Here is a 23,062-nt window from a genome sequence, read left to right on the forward strand (position 1 = left end):
TGCAAAAAGTTAATAGGTAAGAAACCTATCAACCTTTTATAAAAAACACCGTGATTTATATTTATTTATTTTTGCAACCTTGAGATGGAGAATCAAAAAATAAAAAAGCAAGATTGAATGATAAAGGAAGTGGAAGTAGCAGTAGCCGACCCTTTCAAGACATATGGACCGAGATGTACGGGATTGTCGACAGAAACAACAGATCGTTGTGTATACTGTGTAATGAAAGGGTAGTAAGCAGAACGTGGAATGTAAAGAGACATTTTGAAACTAATCATTGTCAGCTCTTGATAAAAAGTGTCGATGAAAGGAAGGAATACATTTCTAGGCAGCTACACCTCTATAAAAGTCAATCAAATTCCATCATTAAATTTGTAAGATGCTCTACAAATTTAACATCAGCAAGTTACTGTATTGCTCACTCCATAGCTCAGCATGGAAAAGCCCTCAGTGACGGAGAATTTATTAAGGAAACATTTCTAAGATGTGCACCAGCTCTATTTCACGATATGAAAAATAAGGATGATATTATTAAAAGAATTTCTGAGTTACTACTCAGTAGAAATACTATCAAAGACAGAATAATAGATCTTAACAAAAACGTACAACATCAATTAAAAAAAAACAAATAGTTGTAAATATTTTTCGATTTCTCTTGATGAAACTACTGATGTCACATCAAATGCTCGGTTGGCCATTATTGCTAGATATTCTGATGGTCTCACAACGAGAGAAGAGTTGATAAAGTTAGAATCAGTGCCAATAAGTACATCAGGAAATGAAATATGTAAGGTTGTTATAAAAACATTCAGTGAACTAAACATTGATATCTCTAAAATTGTGTCAGTCACCACAGATGGGGCACCAAATATGGTGGGAAAAAATGTGGGATTCCTGAAATTGTTTATGGAAGCTATTAGACATCCACTTGTACCTTTTCATTGCATTATCCATCAGGAGGTGTTGTGTGCCAAATCGGGATTCTCAGAATTGAATGATTTAATGTCAGTTGTAACAAAAATTGTGAATTTTATAGCTTCTCGACCCCTTCACAAGTGAGAATTTTCTGCATTTTACAGGAAGTTGATTCAATCTACAGTGGACTACTGATGTTCAATAATGTGAGATGGCTGAGTCGAGGTAAAGTACTTGAGCGATATGTGGAGTGCTTTGAAGAAATTACGGTATTTATTGAGAATAAGGATCTGGCAAACTTTCCTCAGATCAATGGTCATAAGTGGGTCAGCAATTTGATGTTTTTTACAGATCTCTCTGTTCATATGAATGAACTGAACTTAAAATTACAAGGTTTTGGCATGTTATTGATGTTATGTTTGGATACATCAAATCTTTTGAAAGTAAACTTAAAATTTTCAAGTGAGATATTGAAACTAAAACTTATAAGTATTTTCCTCGGATAAAAAAGTATTTTGAGAAGGCCACTACAGCGAGTGTAATGGAGTCCATACTTATGTACCAGAATATAGTAAACTCGTTATTTGAACAGTTCAGTGAAAGATTCGACCAATTTAGAAGCCTAGAACAGACCATTAAAATAATTAAGTATCCGGATGTAGTTGTTTACAGTACTTTGGAATTAAAGGATTTCCAATAGATGCAAATTGACGATTTAGAGATGCAACTTGCAGATTTTCAAGGTAGCATTTGGACTCATGTGTTTGTCGACTTAAGGTCAAAACTTGAAAATCTGGAACGAAATCGTTTGAATAATGAAGAAGAGTGCAACTACGAACAAGAAATTTTGAGTGCTTCGAACAGAGTACTTGACACTTTTAACGCCATAAAAAATCTAGCGATGGCTTTGCTAACAATTTTTTCATCAACATATTTTTGTGAGACTTTGTTCTCAGCATTAAATAATATTAAAACGAGCCCTAACCAGTTTGACTCAGTGGATAGAGCGTCAGCCTGCAGACTCAAGGGTCCCAGGTTCGAGTCCGGTCAAGGGCATGTACCTTGGTTGCGGGCACATCCCCAGTAGGGAGTGTGCAGGAGGCAGCTGACCGATGTTTTCTAACTCCTCTATCCCTCCTCCTCTCTCTGTAAAATATCAATAAAATATATTTTTTAAAAATAATAATAATATAAACAAACAAAAGAAACCGGCTAATAGATGAAGTTAGTGGCGCTTGCTTGGCCTTGAAGTGCACCAAGTATGAACCTGCAATCGAAGAATTAGCAGACAAACTTCAGCACCAAAAAGTCACTAATTTCTGGTTTTCATACCATTTGATTATCATTGTTTTTATTATTATTTTTTCCTAAATGTACATTGTTTTTCTGTTTTTGTTCATTTTATACATATTTTTTGGTTAATTTTTTTTGTTGAATGGCATTAAATATATAAAATAAATATCAAAAATATAAATCTTTTTTTTACTGTGGTTGCAAATATCAAAAAAAATTATGAATATTTCTATATGTGACACAGCACCAGAGTTAAGTTAGAGTTTTTCAAAATTTTGACACACCAAGCTCAAAAGGTTCATCATCACTGGTCTAGAGCAAGGCTGCCAAGAGAAATATAATGCAAGCCACATATGTAATAGATAATTTTCCAGTAACCACATTAAAAGATAGTTAAAAGAAACATATTAGTTAATTTTAATAATGTATATTTTATTTAGTAAAATACATCTAAAATATAATTTCAACAGATAATCAATATAAAATTATTAATAAAATATTTTGCATTTCTTTTTCATACCAAGTCCTCAAAATCTGTTGTGATTTTTTAATACTTATAGTGCATGCAATTCAGACTATCTATTACAGTTTAAGTATCCAATAGCCATGTGCTTAGTGGCTACCTACTGGACAGCACAAGTCTAGAGCTAGGGAGGAAAAAAAGAGAGGAGAGGGAGCAAAAGGGAGAGGACGAGAGATAGGGTAATGCAGTAAAAGCTAAAGAGATAGTATTTCTTTAAAAAAATAAAAATAAAAAACAGTTAGTGGTCAAAAGATTCAATTGACTTCAGACTTTGCCACTGTAAAAGGTGGTGAAGTTCTGTCCTATTTTGGAAAACCTTAATTGACCCTATACTCTTTAGTTCCTATTTTTCCCAATTTTTAACATCAAACTTCTTAAAAAGCATTCTATACCTGCTATTTTCATTAACTCTCTTTAATTGCCTGCAACCTACATTTCAGTCTCATCATTTTGTAAAAGCTGCAATCCCCAGTGCTTCGTCCCTCAAGTCCAATTATCTCTCCAGGACCTCTGTTCTCCTTGACCTATCTAAAATATTTGAAAGTTTAAACATTCTCTCATTCTTAAAACTGCTTCTCTCCATCTCAATATAGGTATCTTTTGTTGACCATCTCTAATCACTTCTTCTCTCTTAGAAATTAGTAACTCACAACTGGATGGGACTGGCTCCCAAGTCTTCATTTGCAGCCCTAATCACTCCACATAAATGAGGTCTGTGGGCCTAGTATCTAACCCTCGCCTCAAACTAGCCATACTTGAAAGGGAAGTTACCTCGAACGTGAAGGAGCTTTTCCTCCTCACTCCCTCCCCTCGGCTGTCACACCATGTGAAAGAGATCGGTCAGAAACAGCATCCCTGAGAAAACAGTACATACACCGAGTTCTGGAGGTTCCCAGGAGTTACCCAGATGGCAGGGGAAGAAGAAAGGGAACAGTATTCCCGGTTGTAGGTACCACGTGTTCACTCAAATATCCGCCCATGCTTTGTGAACAGTGTCAGCTGCCTACTAAGTGCCATGCTCTGTGCTAGTCTCTTGGAATAGACAATGAGCAAGTCAAACATGGTCCCTGCCCTCATGGAGCTTATCATCTAGTGGTGAATAGAGACACCTTAAATAAAACATTAAAACTGTATTAAGTGCTATGAAGAAAAGTACAATAAGCTATGGGTGCCTAAAATAGGGGTCTTCCCTAGTCTGGGGGTGGGAGTAGAGAAAACAGCATATAAGCCAAAGCCTTGAGTATATGAATTAACCAGATAACAGGGAGGAAGTGAGACAAATAACATTTATGCCATAGTGGCTTCTGAAGGCTCTGAGTTGGGAAGTAGCCCAGTGGCTTCTGAGAACTGTAGCACAGTAAGTTAGGGGGAATAGTGGTTGTAAGTGAGGAGTCAGGGATCAGATATCACATGGTCAAAATTCCCAAGTGTGTCCTAAGAGCAACGGGGAGACTTGCAATATACCCGGCTTCAAACCTTCAGGACCATCTATGACACCTGCCATTATCCTCACTTTCTATATCCAACTTGTCAGCAAGTTGCCATCAAGTTTCATGGATTCTTCCCTTATAACACCTCTCATGTCAGTCCCTCCTACTACACTCACTCAGGATTGTATCCTGTGATTCTCAGCTCATATGTTTTAGACTTTGCACAAGGGGGCCACAGATCTGAGATCAGGAAAGTCAATTTTGTTCAAATTATTTTCCATATTTTGATTAATATGTAAAATTTACTTTTTCTACAACTGACCATCCATTCTGAGATGGTACTACCATCAGATGGAGTATTAATTGGGAGAGTCCTGTGGCAGTGTAGAGCAGGGTGTTGCTTGCAGCAAATAGGTGGTTAGAAGTGTACCATGAACACTGAACTGGTACCACAGGAAAATGTAAAAATGTTGCCTCATTAATATGTAGGAGAGGTTGGTCAAACCAGTGAACAGTTATTTCAAAATAGAAATACCGTGTGAACCCTGGCTGGTGTTTCTCAGTGGTTAGAGTGTTGTCCCATGCACTGCAGGGTCGCAGGTTCCATTCTCAGTCAAAGGCACATACCTGGGTTGCAGGTTTGATCCCCAGCCCAGTCGGGACATGTATAGGAAGCAACAAATTGAGGTCTCTCTCTCACATTGATGTTTCTCTCTCTCTCCCTCACCCCCACCCCCACTTCCACTCTAAAAAATCAATGGGAAAAATATCCTGGGGTGAGGATTAGCAATGAATAAATGAAAGAAAGAGAAAGAAAGGAAGAAAGAAAGAAGAAAGAAAGAAAGAAGAAAGAAAGAAAGAAAGAAAGAAAGAAAGAAAGAAAGAAAGAAAGAAAGAAAGAAAAAAGAAAGAAAGGAGGAAGGAAGGAAGGAAGGAAGGAAGGAAGGAAGGAAGGAAGGAAGGAAGGAAGGAAGAGGGAGAAGGGAGGGAGGGAGGGAGGAAATGAAACACTGTATGACAGGCAACCAAAAAAACGCTTGTTACTAATAGTGGACACTTTTATAAAATTTTATTATACTAGAGTAGTAATTTTGTTATAATTATTGTTTTCTTATTTCCTGCATTTGTGTCTTTTCATTTTACAGAGCATGTTGCTAAAATTATTAATGTCTATGTATGACTTGGTTAATTTTAACTAACTCATTAGCTGGGGAGATTTGCATGATCTAATAACATCCAGTGAATTTTTTAGTAAAATGTAATTGTTCTCACTGGAGACTTTGTTAGACATTTGGCCCTTAGAAACTGGGAATTGGATTAGGGTGACAAAATGCCTGGGCTGAGAAACACCTGGGTGCCCTAGGCGTGGAAGGCCCTTCCTCCCAGACTCCTCTGTAAGCAGTCCGTCATGTGAGACAGACTTATCAAGCAAAACCCAATCCTCCTTTAGGCCTCCCCAACATCCCAGTTAGAGTCAGTGCAGAAGCACCTCACCTCTGGGGCCCTGCCAGGTGTGGAGAATCAGGCTGAGCCCAAAGGCTGTGCAGGGGCGGGCCAAACCGGGAATGAACTGCGCATGCTCAGGGCCGCCAGTCCCTGGCCTGCCGGGAGGCAGATGCCTGGGTCAGCCCTGCTGCCTGCTGGGTAGGGCACCAGGGCGCCACTCGGAGGTCTGCCAAGGTCCAAGGTCACCGTAACCTAAACGCGCTGTTCTATGCAAACCCGCGAGGCCAGTTCCTCCTGGCAGCAGTGAGGTCGCTAGAATTCATCTCAGGAGACCACCGCTGCCTGTTCCTGGAGCCTCTCCCCTGAAGAACAGCCTCGGGAGCATCCATACTTGTATGAACCATTATATTTTTTTCAGCTTTATAAGCAGCATACAGCATTGTATAGTTTTCCGCTGCACAGTAATGATTCTATACACATACATATTTGTGAAATGATTGCAACAATAAGGTTGGTTAACACCTCCATTTACCTTAATTACCCTTTTTCTGTGTGTGGTGAGATCTTTTAATATTTATTCTCTTAGCAGCACTCAACTATATAAAAGTTTTGTTAACTGTAGCCACTATGCGGTACATTAGACCCCCAGTACATTTTCATCTGATAATTGGAAGTTTGTGCCCTTTGACCAACATCACCCCATTTCCTTCAATCCTCAACCCCTGACAACAACCATTCTACTCTCTGTTTCTGTGAGTTCAGCTTTTTTATTTTATTTTATTTTTAATCCTCACCCTACGATATTTTTTCCTTTTTTTTTTTTTTTGAGAGAGGGGAGGGGAGGAGAAGGGAGAGAAACATCGATGTGAGAAAGACACATCAATTGTTTGCCTCCCTCAGGCACCCTCCAACGGAGGCACATGCCCCTGACCTGGAATCAAACCTGCACAGGGCGCCGAGGCTGTAACCACTGAGCAAAACTGGCCAGGGCTATGAGTTCACTTTTTTAGATTCTACATATACTAGTAAGCAATCTCATACAGTATATGTTTTTCTCTCTGACTTATCTTACATAGTATAATGCCCTCAGGGTCCATTTATATTATTTCAAATGGCAGGATTTCTTTCTTTTACATGGCTAAATAATATTCCATTGTGTGTATATTATATATATGTAATTATTATATACTAGAGGCCCGGTGCACAAAAATTTGTGCACTGGGGGGGGGGGAGAGGGGGTCCCTCAACCCGGCCTGTGCCCTCTCGCAGTTTGGGACCCCTTGGGAGATAACAACCTGCTGGCTTAGGCCCGCTCCCGGGTGGCAGAGGGCACGCCCAATCCCTAGATGCAGCCCCTGGTCTGGCTCAGAGCAGGGCCGATTGGGGAGTTGGGGTGCCGCCCTCTGTCATGCACAGAGCAGGGCAGATCGGGAGGTTCGATGCCACCCTCAGTCACGCTCAGGGTACGGCCGATTGGGGGGTTGTGGCACCACCCCCTGTCACACTCTAGGCAGGGTCGATGGGGAGGTTGCGGCGCCACCCCCTGTCACGCACAGAGCAGGGCCTATCAGGGGGGTTGGGGCTCCGTACTTTTGTCACGCACAGAGCAGGGTTGATCAGGGGGTTGGGGAGCTCCCCCCCTGTCACGCACTGAGCGGGGCCGATCAGGGGGTTGAGGAGCTCCCCCCTGTCACAGAGGAGGGCCGATAGGAGAGTTGGGGCACCGCCCCCTGTCACACACAAAGCAGGGCAGATCAGGGGGTTGGGGTGCCGCACCCTGTCACACTCAGGGCAGGGCCAATGGGGAGGTTATGGCTCTACCCCATCACACACAGAGCAGGGCCCGTGGGGGGGGGGGGGGTTGGGGCGCTGCACCCCTGTCACACACAGAGCCGCAGGTGATCAGGGGGTTGGGGAGCTCCCCCCTATCACGAACAGAGCAGGGCGGATAGGGAGGTTGTGGCCCCGCCCCCTGTCACACACAGAGCCGCAGGGCGATCAGAGGGTTTGGTCGCTGCCCCCGGTCACGCTGATCCCGGTGCTGGGAGGCATATTACCCTTTTACTATATAGGATAGAGGCCTGGTGCACGGGTGGGGGCCGGCTGGTTTGCCCTGAAGGGTGTCCTGGATCAGGGTGGGGGTCCCCACTGGGGTGCCTGGCCAGCCTGGATGAGGGGATGATGGCTGTTTGCAGCTGGTCACACACCCTTCAGGGTGGGGGTCCCCACTGGGGTGCCTGGGCAGTCTGAGTGAGGGACTGAGGGCTGTTTTCAGGCTGGCGGGTGACTGAAGCTCCCAACCGCTCCTTATTTTCTTTTTCTTTCTTTCTTTTTTTTTTAAAAATATATTTTATTGATTTTTTTACAGAGAGGAAGGGACAGAGATAGAGAGTTAGAAACATCGATGAGAGAGAAACATCGATCAGCTGCCTCCTGCACATCTCCCACTGAGGATGCGCCCGCAACCCAGATACATGCCCTTGACCGGAATCGAACCTGGGACCCTTCAGTCCGCAGGCCGACACTCTATCCACTGAGCCAAACCGGTTTCGGCTCTTTTTCTTTTTTATTCTGGGCCAGCTTTAGCTCTGAGGCTTGGCTCCAGCTCTTAGGCCTTGGCTGCTGAAAGCCGGTATCTGGTTTGTTTGGGTTCTATAATCGAAACACTGTTTCAACTCCAGCTCTGAGATCCCGGCTGGCTGAAAGCAGGTTTCTGGGGTTTTGTTTAGCTTCTATATTTGTAACAATGTTTCAAACTGCAAGCTCAGAGGCCGGCAGCGGCAGGCGGGGAACGTTGGAGTCCTCCGTCACTGAAGCAAGCAAGCCTCATGTTCGCTTCAAGCTGCCTGGCTGCCGGCCGCCATCTTGGCTGGCAGTTAATTTGCATATTGCCCTGATTAGCCAATGGGAAGGGTAGCGGAGTGACACCAAATTGCATGTTTCTCTTTTATTAGTGTAGATAATACCCACAGCAAGTCCTCAATTAAATTCATTTTATCCAACATCATTTCCTTATCATGTTAATGAGAAAAAATTTCTGGTGGAGGCCACTGTCTGTGTGGACTTTGCAAGTTCTCCCCATGTCTTCATTGGTTTCCTCAGGGGACCTGGCTTTCTCCCACACCCCAAAAATGTGCACATGAGGTGAACTGACCCGTCTGAGAGAATGTCAGTGTGTGACTGTCCTGAGATGGAAGGACGTCCTGTCCAGAGTGGGGTCCCACCTGACCCCCTAAGTGGCTGGGAGAGGCTTCAGCTATTCGTAAGTTGAACTGGACTAAGTGTTTTCATTAATGTGTCTTAAATGTATGATAGCTCACATTTATTTCAGTGTTTAATATTACAAGGGTTTTGGGTCATTATTTAGAAGTTTGATGTTTTTGTGACCAGAAATATGCTATAAGAACTTAAATTCTTATTGATAACAATTAGCCTAGTGTAAAATTGGTTCCAATATACATTGTTCTGCTTAAAGTCAGTTTCCAAGAACCTATCCACATTAAATGAGGACTATGTGTGTGTGTGTGTGGGGGGGGGGTGGGGTGGGGAGGAGGTACAAAATGTGAGAAAGATATATTTATATTTATATATCATATTTTCTTTATTCCTTCATCTCATGATGGACACCTAGGTTATTTCGTTGTCTTGGCCATAGTGAATAATGTTGCAAAGAACATGAGAGTGCAGATTTATTCAAAATCATAGTTTTATTTTCTTTGGATAGATACCCAGAAGTGGGATTGCTTGGTCATATAATAGTTCTATGTTTAATTTTTGAGAGACCTTCATATTGTTTTCTATAGGGCTGTACCAATATGCCCATAACAGTGCTCTAGCATTCCCTTTTCTCCATTCCCTTTGCTAACCCTTATCTCTGGTCTCCTTAATGACATCCATTTTGTTGTTATATGAAAACTAGAGGCCCAGAGCATGAAATTCGTACACAGGTACAGTCCCTAGGCCTGACCTGAGATCAGGGCCATCCACCGCCAGTTCCCTGTTCATCATCAGGCATTTGGAGCCTGCCGGCTGGTAGGGGAGGGGAGGAAAGGGACCAAGAGGTTGGTTGGCAGACCCTGATCACCTGATCGGGCCTGCTGGCTGGGAGCAGCTCTTGCATTGAGCGTCGGCCCCCTGGTGGTCAGTGTGCATCATAGTGACCAGTTGTTCTGCTGTTTGGTCCATTTGCATATTACCCTTTTATTATATAGAAGATGCATTGCCCATGGACATGAGCAATAGAGTAGTGAAGACCTGGGGTGGGTAGGTAGGGGGTAGGGGAAGGGAAGTAAGAGGGGAAAATGGGAGATATCTGTAATACTGTCAACAATAAAAATATATTTTAAAAAAAGATACTCATCACATTTCTAATCACATGTTTAATGTCTCTTTCCCATTATTCAAGCTTCAAGAAGGTAGAAACGCAATCTTGTTTATGTGTTCCTAGCACCAAGGACAGTGCCTCACACATAATAATTATTTGTCGAAAGAGAATAAATGAATAAGGACAACTTTTCTTTTTCTGGGTAACTCATTCACCTATCAAGGACCAAGGCCTGATGTTATATCCTCCAGGTTGGGTTACAGTCAAATCTGATACATCTTTGGATCCCTAGGGCCTAGTTTGGAACTTGGTACATGATTCATATATCATAGGTATTTCTCAAGTAATAATAAACTCTTGGCGGAGTTGATAATTGTTGAAACTGAGTGATGAGTGTATGAGTAGGGTTCATTACACTGTTCTTTCTCCTTTCATCTATATTTTTAAATTTTCCATAATAAAAAGTGAAACCATTTATGTTCACCTAAAGTCAAACGAAAATGTAGTCAAAGATGATCTTGAAGTTTCTGGCTGAAGCAAACCAGTGGATGGTGGTGCAGTTCCCTGGGGTGGATGGAGTGGAGCTGCATCCGACTCGAATGCGCATGTGCATGGGTTGGCTTGCAGAGGGTTCTTTTCACCCCAGTGAAAGTTCTTCAAAGATCAATAACGAGGACAACAGAATAAGTTTTGATTTCAAGCCTTTAGTTTTAATTACTTGAGGGCATCTCCAGTCAGCTGTGCAATAGTTAGCAGCTACAATAAATTAAAGTCTCTGCCTTAAGCAATGAGCTATGAGAGGGTTTCTGGATGGTAACCTTCCCCCTCGTGATCCTCTGGGGCGCTGATCTGACTGACCATCAGCAACTGTCCCGCTACCAGGGAGTCTGCAGTGAATACTGTGCCCCACCAGTGCTTCCTCCACACTTCTCACCCACACTCCCCCCTTCTTCTTTACCGCTGCTTTATTTCTACTGGGGAGCGATTTATTGACATGGGGAGGCCGCGGTGAGTGTCACAGCTTTATGTTCAGCAGCAGCTGGGTGTCAAGAAAATTCTGGTTTCCTTTTGACTTCACCACCTTCTGACTGCGAGTCGCTTGACCTTTCTGAATCTCAAATGCGGCCTCTGAAAAATAAGGCTAACAATCGTGGCGACTTCACAGGGCTGACGCGAGGGTGAACGCACGCGAAGGGTTCAACACAGAGCCTGGCAGTGTGAGCGGTTGATAAACAGGAGCTATTATTTTCGCCAGCGCCGAGTCCTCCTGGCTCTCCCTCCACCTGGACGTCGGGAGGGAGAGCTGCGGCAGGAGCCGAGCAGGCTGCTCGCCTAGTGGGTGCCTGGTCCTGCGGACGCCCATGAGCGACTCCAGGCCAGGCCGGGGTGTAGGGTGGCGCTGGCACAGCTGGGTCTGCAGAGGCGGGGCTGAGCAGTGGGACCGGAACCGCGCAGGATGGGCGGCTGGCGCGGGTTGTGGGCTCACCGAGGCGGAAGGTCCCACTCGCAGCCCCGGATGCCTCGGCCCCCGCTGCCACCACAGCAGCTGGCCCTGCCTCGCCCGGCTTTGTCCAGAAGGACGTCTGGACGTCCGGAAGGTTGTCTGTCTGTCTGGTCTAAGTATCATATTACCCTTCCCCTGAACTACGTGATACTTATCTGCTTTTATAATACATTTGCAACTTTATCCAGTGTCACTTCTATGTCACTTAATTGTAAAAGTCTTGCTTAATTCACTGATCATGTTTTATAACTTTTGGACTCTTGACAATACACTGAGCTAGATCCTCAATATATGCTGCTCGGATTGCTAGAATTTCCATTTTGTTTACTTTTAATCAAGTGCTCACAATAGACAGGGTATTGGGAAAGACAATGGGTAGAGTGGACACAGAATGTGAACATGGTGAAGATAGAAAGTTCTTAGTTTTTACTTTTGGCTCCTGACAGGAAGCTCATAATCTAATGGAGAGAAAGAACTTACATTGCTAAATAATGTGCAATTGAGGCTGTGACATTAAAAAGTGCAAACATGTTATATGAAAACATAGTAAAGGAGGATCCTGACCTTCAGTGTGTTGGCTCCCGTGCCATGGCACCCTCCAGGAGGTTTTTCATGAGGGGAAATTGGAAGGTGACTGGACGAAAGATGAGTCTGGGGGAGCTCATCAGCACTCTGAACGTGGCCCACGCCGAGGTGGTTTGTGCACCAGCCACCACCTACATGGACTTCACCAGGCAGCAGCTAGATGCCGAGATTGCCGTGACTGCTCAGAACTGCTACAGAGTGACTGATGGGGCCTTTACTGGAGAGACCAGTCCTAGCTTGATCTAAGACTGTGGAGCTACAGGGGTGGTCTTGAGGCAATTGAAAAGAAGGCTTGTGTTTGGGGAATCAGATGAGCTAATTTGGCAGAAAGTGGCCCATGCCCTGGCTGAGGGACTTGGAGTGATCACTGGGGAGAAGCTAGCTGAGAGGAAAGCTGGCATCCTGAGAAGGTCGATTTTGAACAAACCAAGGTCATTGCAGATAACATGAAGGACTGAAACAAAGTTCTTCTGGCCTATGAGCCTGTGTGGGCCATTGGTACAGGCAAGACTGCAACACCCCAACAGGCCCAGGAAGTACACAGAAAGCTCTGGGGATGGCTTAAGTCCAATATCTCTGATGCAGTGACTCAGACCACCTGCGTATTTATGTGGCTGGGGCAGCCTGCAAGGAGCTGCCAAGCCAGTCTGTGTGGATGCTTCCTGGTGGGTGGTGCATTCCTCAAACCCAAATTCATGGACATCATCAAACAATAAGCCTCATTCATCTTCCCTACCTTTCATGCTCCACAAGGGATTACAAAGCTCAGAAGCCTAATAACTGCCCTCCCGTCCCTGCATGTACATCTAATGGTGTCACCTGCCCCCTTTAATGGCCTAGTCCAAACTATGCCTCTTTCTTTACCCATTCACGCCTTCCCCTGTGTTGGTCAGGACCAGGCCAATCCCTTCTCCACTTACTTTAGTAATTAGAATGAAACATGTCACCAGAGTGGTTTCTCTTTGGCTGACAGCTAGAAGAGGTGGAGTTTGCTTATAGGTCCCCTCAGTCCCCACTGAAGGCAGGAAAGAAAAGCCATCCTCCTCTCCCATCTCCCACCATGGAGCCAAGGACTGAGAGCGCACCCTGTCCTCTCCTCAGAGGTCAGGGGTGCTGTTCTCACCACTGGTGCCAATGCCTATGTGTGTTGTGCATGTGAGCAGTCCCACTTGGAGTGTGAGGCTGTGGAGGGAGATAAACACCTGGCACCCACACACAAAAAGCATCATAATAATAAAAGACCAAGAGGCATCACGACCAAAATGACCAAATGACCGGTCACCATGAGGTGCATGGAGCACCTCTTGGGCCAGTGCCCCGCAGGGCGCCTCCTCGCACAGCAGAAGGCGGGAGGCGGGCACCTCCTCGCACGATTTCAATTGCGCACTGGGCCTCTAGTAGTGAAAGAAGTGAATGGAGGAAGAAATATTTCCCAAATGGAAGTGTCATCTCGGATGAACCTTGCAAGGTAAGTAGAATAATAACTGGCAAAAAACAAGGAAAAGAAGCCTGGGAGAAGTGCATGATAATAGCCTGGAAGCTTGGAAGAACAAAATCTGATAATAAAAATTTTTAAAAGGATAGTAAACTAGGGTGACTGAAGCTTACTTATACTTATAAGGGAACACACAGGTAATATGAAGGGAATGGGAAATAGATTGGAAATTGTTCTATTTGGTTTCTTCCTATTTATTTACTTATTTTGCCCCTGCCAATTCACTGAATCCTCTCTTCTAAGGTCAACAACCAATTCCAAATGACAACTCCAAAGAACAAAGCTGTATGACCTCAAGTGGCTGAAGCATTCTGTTATTTAGTATCTCTTCCATGAAAAATTAGGCATATTTTCCCAGTTTCTTATGTAGTCTGCACATATTTCTGAGTAGGATATTGTCCTTCTAAGAACTCCCATTCTATCTCCCATGTATCCTTACAAAAAATTCATCCTTTTAAGCAATTTGTGTATCACTTTTTATGGAAATGGGTCTTGGGGTGGGGGTGGGTGGGACTTTCCCCAGAACTTACTATAAGGAACAGTACCTCTGAACAACATAAGAGGTTGCCTATAATGGATCTGTGGTTTGTAGCCCAGACCCCACTTTTATTTCCCAGGTTGTAAGAGGGCGAATAGCTGATAGCTTTCAACTGATTCCATCTCTCTGAAATATCTTTAGCTGAAAAGAATTTTCTTCAAGGCTTTCCTTGAGGGCAGCCTCCATCCAATGACAGTCCCATAGAAAGTATAAATTCCAGTCTCCTGCCTTAAGGCATAGAAACTCTAAAGGGAAATCCTGAACCCTCACTTCTCTGAGGGATTGGCTAAGGTCTTTGTTGTGATTACATTCAATTTATCTGTCTGCCCAATCTTACTTCTTCCACTCCCTCAATAAGTAAAGAGTCTAAGGGTATTTCTCATATCTATTTCAGAGTCTGTTTCTTGGGACTTCAAACAAGTTGCTACAAAAAAACAAAGAAAAATCTCAAGGTCAGAAGACACATCTAACCATATGCCTCAAAGATAAACCATGTATTAAGTAGCAAATCACTGCACCAGTAGAGGAGAGCACTCTCACTAACAACTTAGTAAACTATAATATCCCTCACTCCTCTGTAAATAGATTATCTATTATTGCTGATCCAGAAAAGAATGGGTATTTCCCCCCAAAAATCAGAAATATGATAGGCTACCTCCACACGAAACCAATAAAAGAAGAAAACAGAAAATATAAATAGAAATATTTTATTTGATTAAAATTCTTCCAAGAAAGACAACCATAGAAAGGGAACAATTCTAACATAACATCTCAACCTAAACTCATTTTCTTTAAACAATCAGTTGCAGATCTGAAAAAATAACTTTTGTCAAAAATGAAAACACACATGGGCTAAAGGAAATATATAAAATGAAAATTATCTAATTGTGTTAAACAATGGAGTAAAAGACAATCATTTCAGAAATTAAAATTAAATTGCAAGATTCTCAAAGGGTAAAAGATTCTATTATATACGGGTCATTAAAGAGAGGAAATAACTAAGAGAATGAACATGAAACAAATAAATGGGTGAAAAGAATTAGAGTATAATGGTATGGAAGATTAGCAAGGGTGATATATCACACATAAAATTGGAGTCCCTGAAAAGGAAAAGAAATAATGGAATACAAATAATATTTAAAATTATAAACCAGGAAAATTTGGGGAATAACAGAAGACTAATATACATTTTGAAACATACTTATGATACTTAATGCAGAAAAGAAAATCCAAGATATATCCTAGTAAAAGTATTAGACTTCAAGTTAGAAAATATATATCTGCACCTTCACGTAGAAAGGAAATCAGAATAGCATCTCAACAACAACATACAAAGCAAGATAACTGAAGATCTATATTTTCAATAAGCTCAAGGAAAAAAGTGAGTTGAGGATTTTATATCTAAGCTTTACTTTTCAATTAATACATGTAGAAAGCATCAGGGAAATAGAAAATAGCTATTAGTAAACCACAGTAATAATTGCTGTGAGCAAGATCCACTAGTGAGCAAAACTTTAAGGAGAAAAAAGATATATTTTTTGCTTTATTTTATTTTATTTTATTTACTAGAGGCCCGGTGCACAAAATTTGTGCACGAATAGGGTCCCCAGGCCTGGCTGGCAATCAGGGCCGATCTGTGGGACAACCAGTGGGGCGATCGGGGGGGCCCCCACTGGCACCCACCTTGGATGGCCTGGATCCTGCAGGCTGGGGGCAGCCCCTGGTGGTCAGTGCGCGTCACAGCGACCAGTCGTTCTGCTGTTTGGTCGATTTGCATATTGGGTTTTTATTATATAGGATTGTTGATAATATTACAGATACCCCCTATTTTTCCTCTCTTTCCCCCATCTCCACCCAGCCCTCACCCCAAAAGTAAAAAAATTAATAAAAATTTCAAAATAAGCAGTAGAAGAATAGAATAAGTTCATTGATTACCACATAAATACTATTCATAATCAAATTATATTATTTAAAGCTAACAAATGAAATTATTAGCTTATTGGATATGCAATAAATGTATAAAGGTAACAATAATTCAAACTATCTGAAATACAAAAAGGAATATAAAAAGTAAATAAAACAAGCCTTTAAGTAAACAATAAAGATAACATAATACCATTGGTAAATACCATTTAAATAATATGAGCATTTAGACCAAACACAATTAATGTGAATGGGATAATTTCAACTATTACAATAGAAAGATTTTCAGATTTGAGCAAAAAGGAAACTCAGCTCTATATTTTACATAAAACTAAAACAAAGTGATTTTAAAAAGCTGTAAATAAATGTATAACTAGAGATGTGTCAGATAAAGTATAGGAAATAATTTAAAAACTAATTCATAAGAGACCAGTTGAATAAATTCACAATGAAGTAGTTTGTAACCATATAAAAAAAAGGAGAAATATCAGTACCTATGATATGGAATGATTTCCAAATCATGTTGTAAAGTAAAAGAAAAAAATGTAAGGCACAAAATGTGTGTGTGTTTGTGTGTGTGCATGCTATCATTTGAGTGAGAAAGAAGGGGAAATAAAATGTAGATATGCATGTATGTTTGTGTGTTTTTTTTATTTTTTAAAAATAACAGAGGAAGTATGGACCAGAAACTAGTGAACATTACTGCTTATAGGGCCTATTCAGAAAAATATCTAATTCCCATTCTGAGGCAGGAAATGTACAAGTTTAGCTTAGATGTGTTATACCAGAGAACAAGAAATCAGAGACTACTGCAGTCATATCAGAAGGTCTCAGAAACCATCTTGAAGTTTTTGAGTTTTTACATGCCAAATTTGAGATAAGGAATAATAATTATAATGCATTTAGGCTGATAAAACATAATACAACCAATGGGTTCATAATGACAATACTTAAAATATTAATAATCCCCATAGGATAGTAGAAAAAGAATTTATTTTGAAAACTGGTACTTAGATTTGTTGATTCTGCTTTTTCTGTGGGAATTGAATCTATTTTGTTGTACTCTTGGTTTTGTTTTCATTGAGGAAATAAAGCTTTGAATTTATACAGTGAAAGAGAAAGAGAGGAAGAGGGAAGGAAAGAGTAAGGCAGGGGAGTGAGGTAGGGAGAGAAAAGGAGTAGAGGAAAGTGAAGTAGACAGGAGGAAAGGGTAGAGATGGAAAGGGGGAAGAGAACAAATGGAAAAGGGAAGGGATGGAAAAAGAAAGGGAAAGAAAAGAAAAAACAGAGCCGAGAAGGCAAAGATAAAAGAAATAAAGTTTCCATCACTATGTAGAAAAATGAATGGAAAAAAAAAAGTCAAAGATAAGTATTCTGAGATTTTATAAAGCCAGATATAAAGAAATTTCTAAAGGTTTTCAGAGAGGCAACAGAAGGACATGCAATTTCTCAAAAGTAGCACAACTTGCTAAAATATAAAGGGAAAATACCTTCAATGTTTGAACGAAAATTATTTCAAATCTAGAATTCTATAGAAACCAAATTATTAATCATGTGTGAAGAAAGAATAAAGATCTTTTTGCAGCATGTCCAGACTCCAAAACTTGACTGGCAAGAGGGCAACTACGATTTCTTAGCAAAACAAGAGCATGAACCCGGAAGAGGAAGATAGACCTTGAAAACAGTTTAACACAAGAAATGAGCAAAGGGAAGTCTCAGCAGGACAGCTGATCCACTGGGCCCAGAGAACAATCTCTCTAGACCAGAACAGGAGAATAGGGGACCAGGAAAAAGTCTCTAAGATAAAAAAGAACAAAAGATTATTTGATACAGTTGAGTGTTTGAGATATTTGATAGACACATGATGGATGTAATTGAACAAATGGGAAGATAAAGTTTTACTAACTTTTAAAAAGTCCCACAAGAATCATACAGAAAAGAAAATATAAGCATGGTATACACTGTTTCAGTGGTGAAAAATATTTGCATGTCCCTAATAAAAATTGATTATTTAATTATTGATATACCATCAAGGATAAGAGAAATAGGGAGGGATTAATAAATAAATAAATATTAATTTACCATAACTAGAAATATAAAGGCAAATTTTTAGATAAATAGCTAAAACAATTACAAAGTGGCTGTAGCTAAAATGCAGAGGTCTTGGTGAGCAGAAGACTAGCCACTTTAGGATGTAGATATTGGGACTGTCTATTTTTATTTTTGTTGAGCAGACTAATCAACTAGAAATAGACCTCTCTGCATATGCAAGGCCTGTGAGTGTATTACTATGTATGAGCAAAAAGAAGTCATAAGAAATCAGTGAGTAAAGGAAGAGTTAATGTTTTTTAACTAATGGTGAACCATAAACAATCAAACTTTAATTCTCACTTAACAGCATTTTCTTTTTTTAAATATATTTTTATTGATTTCAGAGAAGAAGGGAAAGGGAGAGATAGAAACATCAATGATGAGAGAGAATCATTGATCAGCTGCTTTCTGTCGCCCACACTGAGGATAGAGCCTGCAACTCTGGCATATGCCCTGACAGGGAATCAAATCCTGACCTCCTGGTTCATAGGTCAATGCTCAACCACTGAGCCATGCCAGCTGGGCTCACTTAAGAACATTCTAAAATGAATCCCAGTTGAGTAAGAGTGCTGTGCATAAAAATGTAAGCTATGGGAAAAGAAAAATACAAATTACGTTTATCAAATATCTCTGAATGGGGAAACATAAATTTTAAATCAAACAGAAGAGATAAACAGCTAACCAATTTATCTAGGACCATTCACTTATCAACCTTTTCTTTTCTCATTGATTAGTGATGCTCTTCTTATTTTATATGGGGGTAATAAAATGTGGATAATCTGATATTTTTACTTGATCTATCTACTGATTTTTGACTTAAAATCAAATTGCTTTAATTGTTGGAACTTTGTCATATTTTAAACTTTATACATTAAGTCTGTTTGTTTTATTGGTTATTATTTTTCTAGAAAAAAATTAGAATTATTTTGCCAGGTTCTCAAAAAAGTCCTGCTTGAATATTTATTTGAGTTAATTTAATCTGTGGATAATATTTGGAGAAACAAGCCAAATAAAGTTACATCTTCAATTCATGCCATATGTTAATAAATTCCAGGCAGAATCAGAAGTGAAGTGCAAAAAATTTTAAATATAAAAAAAAGCGAGGAAGAGGAGGAAGAAAAGAAAAAAAGAGAAAAATAAATATTGATTAATAGTAGATCTCAGATTAAGAAATTCCATATAATATAAAAATCAACATATATGACTATATCACATATTTATCAATTCTAAATAGCAAATATTAATACACAGAAATAATTTTCCACAAATAGTTTCAACACTTTAATATTTTTTCTCTATAAATAATTATACAAATAAATTAGGAAATGAATAGATAATTCATAGAAGTAAAAATGGCCGATAAACACACAAAAAATTAATTTCAGCCCTAACTAGTTTGTCTCAGTGGATAGAGCATCGGCCTGCAGACTGAAGGGTCCCGGGTTTTATTCTGGCCAAGGGCACATGCCCGGGTTACAGGCTCAACCCCCAGATCGGTTCAGGAGGCAGCTGATCAATGATTCTCTCTCATCATTGATGTTTCTATTTCTCTCTTCCTCTCCCTTCCTTTCTGAAATCCATAAAAATATATTTTAAAAAATTAATTTCACTATTACTTAAAGATATAAAAAATAAACAATGACCTTATTGTTTTTAAATGCTTATTGAGTGTTTACTATGTAAGTAGCTGTTCTATATTCCATAATACATAACTTGATTGGTGCTTGTAAAAAGGTAAAGGACCTTAATCATACTTTAGGCTAAAGTAGATCTTAATCTACTACAGCAAACTTGTTATAATTCATTGTTAATTATTCTATAAAATGTATATATATGACTGTGTGTTTCTCCCCATTTGTGGGTTTTATCTAGATTAAATTTCATTACTTTAAAAATAGATTACTGCAATTAGTTTGCTTCTTGTCTCTCTCCCCTCAAACTAATCTACGAGTGTCTGCCAGATCATTTTTCTGAATGAAAATGATCAGACTCCTGCCAGGAAATTTTAAATGTTTCAAATACTTTACATAGGATTAGATATAATGTCTTCCATTGATTAGACAAAGTTAATCAAGGCAGACTCTTCTATACATTTAAACATTTAATTTGATGCTGTGTTTATTTATTGAGGTTTGGAACAATGGTCTGACACAATTCCATGAGAGTAATGAGGGTTGATAATGAAAGTTTCTTGAGTTTCCTCCTGCTTTACTTGGTAATGGTGGAATTTGGATTAAGATTTGACAGATGATTTTGAAATTCCAGTCATAAATATTTTTAGGAAAAACAATCTAATGATTTAGAGATTATTATTTTATGTAAAAACCTATTTTCCTTTTTCTATGTCCCATATCTAGAAAACTATTTTAATAAATTAAAATGTTTTCCATTGAGGATGTTCATTTATGAATATGATTCCTCATAATTTTTTTCAGAACATTTATCACCTCCTTATTTCTCAGGCTATAAATGAAAGGGTTTAATAAAGGAATTACAATTGTATAAAAAATTGCCACAGGTATATCTTTATCCCCTTTTTCAAATGGTCGAATATACATGAGAAGACAAATGTAGAATATCAAGACAGATAGAAAGTGGGATGCACAAGTAGAAAATGCTTTACCTCTCCCTTCTTTGGATTTCATCTTGAAAACAGTAAAAATGATGCAAATATAAGAAATTAAGACAGTGGCAATGGTGAAGATTTGAATTGGCATTGAAAAAATATATATCATTAATTCATTGAGGTATGGGTCAGTACAGGAGAGTCTATAGAGTGGAAGGATATCACAAAAAAAATGGTCAATTTGATTAGACCTGCAGAAAGTTAACCTTAAAAGAAGCCCTGCGTGGATCATGGAATGCAGGTTACTAGCTATGAAGGTCCCTATAGTCATCTGAACGCAGAGTTTCTTTGACATCCTGGTGTGGTACTGCAGTGGGCTACATATGGCCACATAGCGATCATAAGCCATTGCCGCCAGGAGAAAGCAATCTGCAGTTTCAGCAAGGCAGAGAAAATAAAATTGTACCATGCATTCAGTGAGGGAAATCACTCTGTCCTCAGAAAAGAAGTTCTCTAACATCTTGGGGGTAATGGCACAGGAACAACAGGAATCCATCAGAGCCAGGTTGCCCAGAAAGATGTACATTGGTGTGTGAAGACGACGCTCCATAAATATCAATGCCACCAGGCCAAGATTACCCATCATGGTGATCAGATAGATGGCAAAGAACAATAAAAACAGAAGACTCTTCAGCACTGGGTGATCTGTAAATCCTATGAGGATAAACTCAGTTGTCAAGGAGTGATTTTCCTTAGCCATTCTTGGCTTCTTGGCTGAGACAGAAATCATAGAGAAATTAGATTCAGAAGTAGAGGGGTCTAATTCTCCCCTCTAATATTTCCGTATACAAAAAGGAAAAACTCTCTTCACTCCTCTTATGCTGTCTCCTGAAAACTAGGACACGCACAGTAGGTCAAGTCTGTGAGAAGAAAAATATGACAGATAGTGTACACAGGATTATCTAGAAATGCCTGCATGGATTCCCAAGACAGAATAGCTTTTCTGCATGAATTATCCAACGCTGATGTGAAAATTCCTAGTCAGTGTATATAATTTGGCATTTACAAAATTAAAAGACATTTTCTTATGATGTCTTTTTCTCCAGGAAAAAAATAAATTTAAAATACTTTCCTATGGGACTGATGTGGTGTTTGAAAATAAATTGCTCTTTAGACATTTTAAATGTCTAATATTAAAAACTCCACAGAATCACTGTAGGCTTTTTAAATAGTTTTCTAGCTTAGTATCTCTTCACAGCTAGATTTATCAGGGAATATAAAGAAAGACCTACTCATCTTTAATACAGGATAAGAATATAAGTTATTATTTATACCATTTTTATGTTCATTTCAACATTCTAAATCTTATATTAATATAACACATTCCCCCAAGAAATTATTATTATTACCTGTTTATTCTAATACTTTCTGTCTCTGTTTTAAGAATGGTACATGCATGTCTATGGTTATGAGATTTGGCAACTAAGTCTCTAATTACAGTGTTCATATTCCTATCTTATATTCTCTCAAACTTCTTATATAATAACTAATGTCTTCATTTTTGGTGAATTCCATGAAGGTTCTGCATTTATTATATGATTATTTACATTTATAAACTCATTTACTCCTAATCCACCATATGTTCGTTGGAATTCAATGATCACCCAAGTTTCTTATAAATTTATGATAGTTTAGCAACCATATATTACAAGAAACATGGGATTTTAAGAATGCCAAAATCATTTTTCTTTTCTTCCAGAAATTGCTAAAAATATTTGGCCTCATTTTTTAAATAGACAATTTTGAAAAAAAGTATACAATGGTTAATCAAAATATGCTGTTTTTCAAATATATTTTGGTTAGGTTTTTTTCTGTTTCTTATCATTATTTACACTGAATTTAATATACTATTTTTCTATTTGCTTACATAGTATGGTATAATCTTCTGGACTCTTATCACTAGAGGTTTATAATAAAATGAATAAAATAAATTTGCCCTTTGTATTTTATGTCCATAACACTTTAAAAATACCTTTTAGAATTATAGTATTTTGGAAAAACTTAGTAAAAGTATGCAAAGACAGCTTATTATTTTAGCAACACATAATGGTAAATCAACTGATAATACTTGTCATATTAGTTTAACTTTTAATAATCACTATTTTATGTGGAAGATAAAGGTATCAGAATAATGAGTAAAAATTCATTCTCCATCCCCCAATGTAAAATACAAATTATTCAACTGAATTAGAAATCAATTTTACTTTACATCCCATATTTATTTTACAGAGCCAGGTACAGCCTTACCTGCATATTTACTGATAAGACAACGGTAATTTTTAACTCAGAATGGGACAGAACGATCCGATGTACTACTATGTTTCATATGGCTTTCCATAGTATCTTCAGTTTAGAGACAGGCCAAGAAA

The 23,062-nt window shown here is 39.4% G+C and overlaps 1 protein-coding gene and 1 pseudogene across 1 annotated transcript; one reads left to right on the forward strand and one right to left on the reverse strand.

Moving 5' to 3' along the window:
* The first annotated feature begins 11,925 nt into the window (after window positions 1-11,925).
* On the forward strand, window positions 11,926-12,736 carry LOC102442577 (annotated as a pseudogene).
* A 7,730-nt stretch (window positions 12,737-20,466) lies between these two features.
* On the reverse strand, window positions 20,467-21,393 carry LOC102437817 (olfactory receptor 5K4). Its single transcript, XM_014460789.2, has one exon. The coding sequence runs from the start codon at window positions 21,391-21,393 to the stop codon at window positions 20,467-20,469; it is 927 nt and encodes a 308-aa protein (XP_014316275.1).
* Between the last annotated feature and the right edge of the window lie 1,669 nt (window positions 21,394-23,062).

This window comes from Myotis lucifugus, unplaced genomic scaffold, assembly GCF_000147115.1.
Source record: "Myotis lucifugus unplaced genomic scaffold, Myoluc2.0 scaffold_140, whole genome shotgun sequence".
Lineage (NCBI taxonomy): Eukaryota > Metazoa > Chordata > Mammalia > Chiroptera > Vespertilionidae > Myotis > Myotis lucifugus.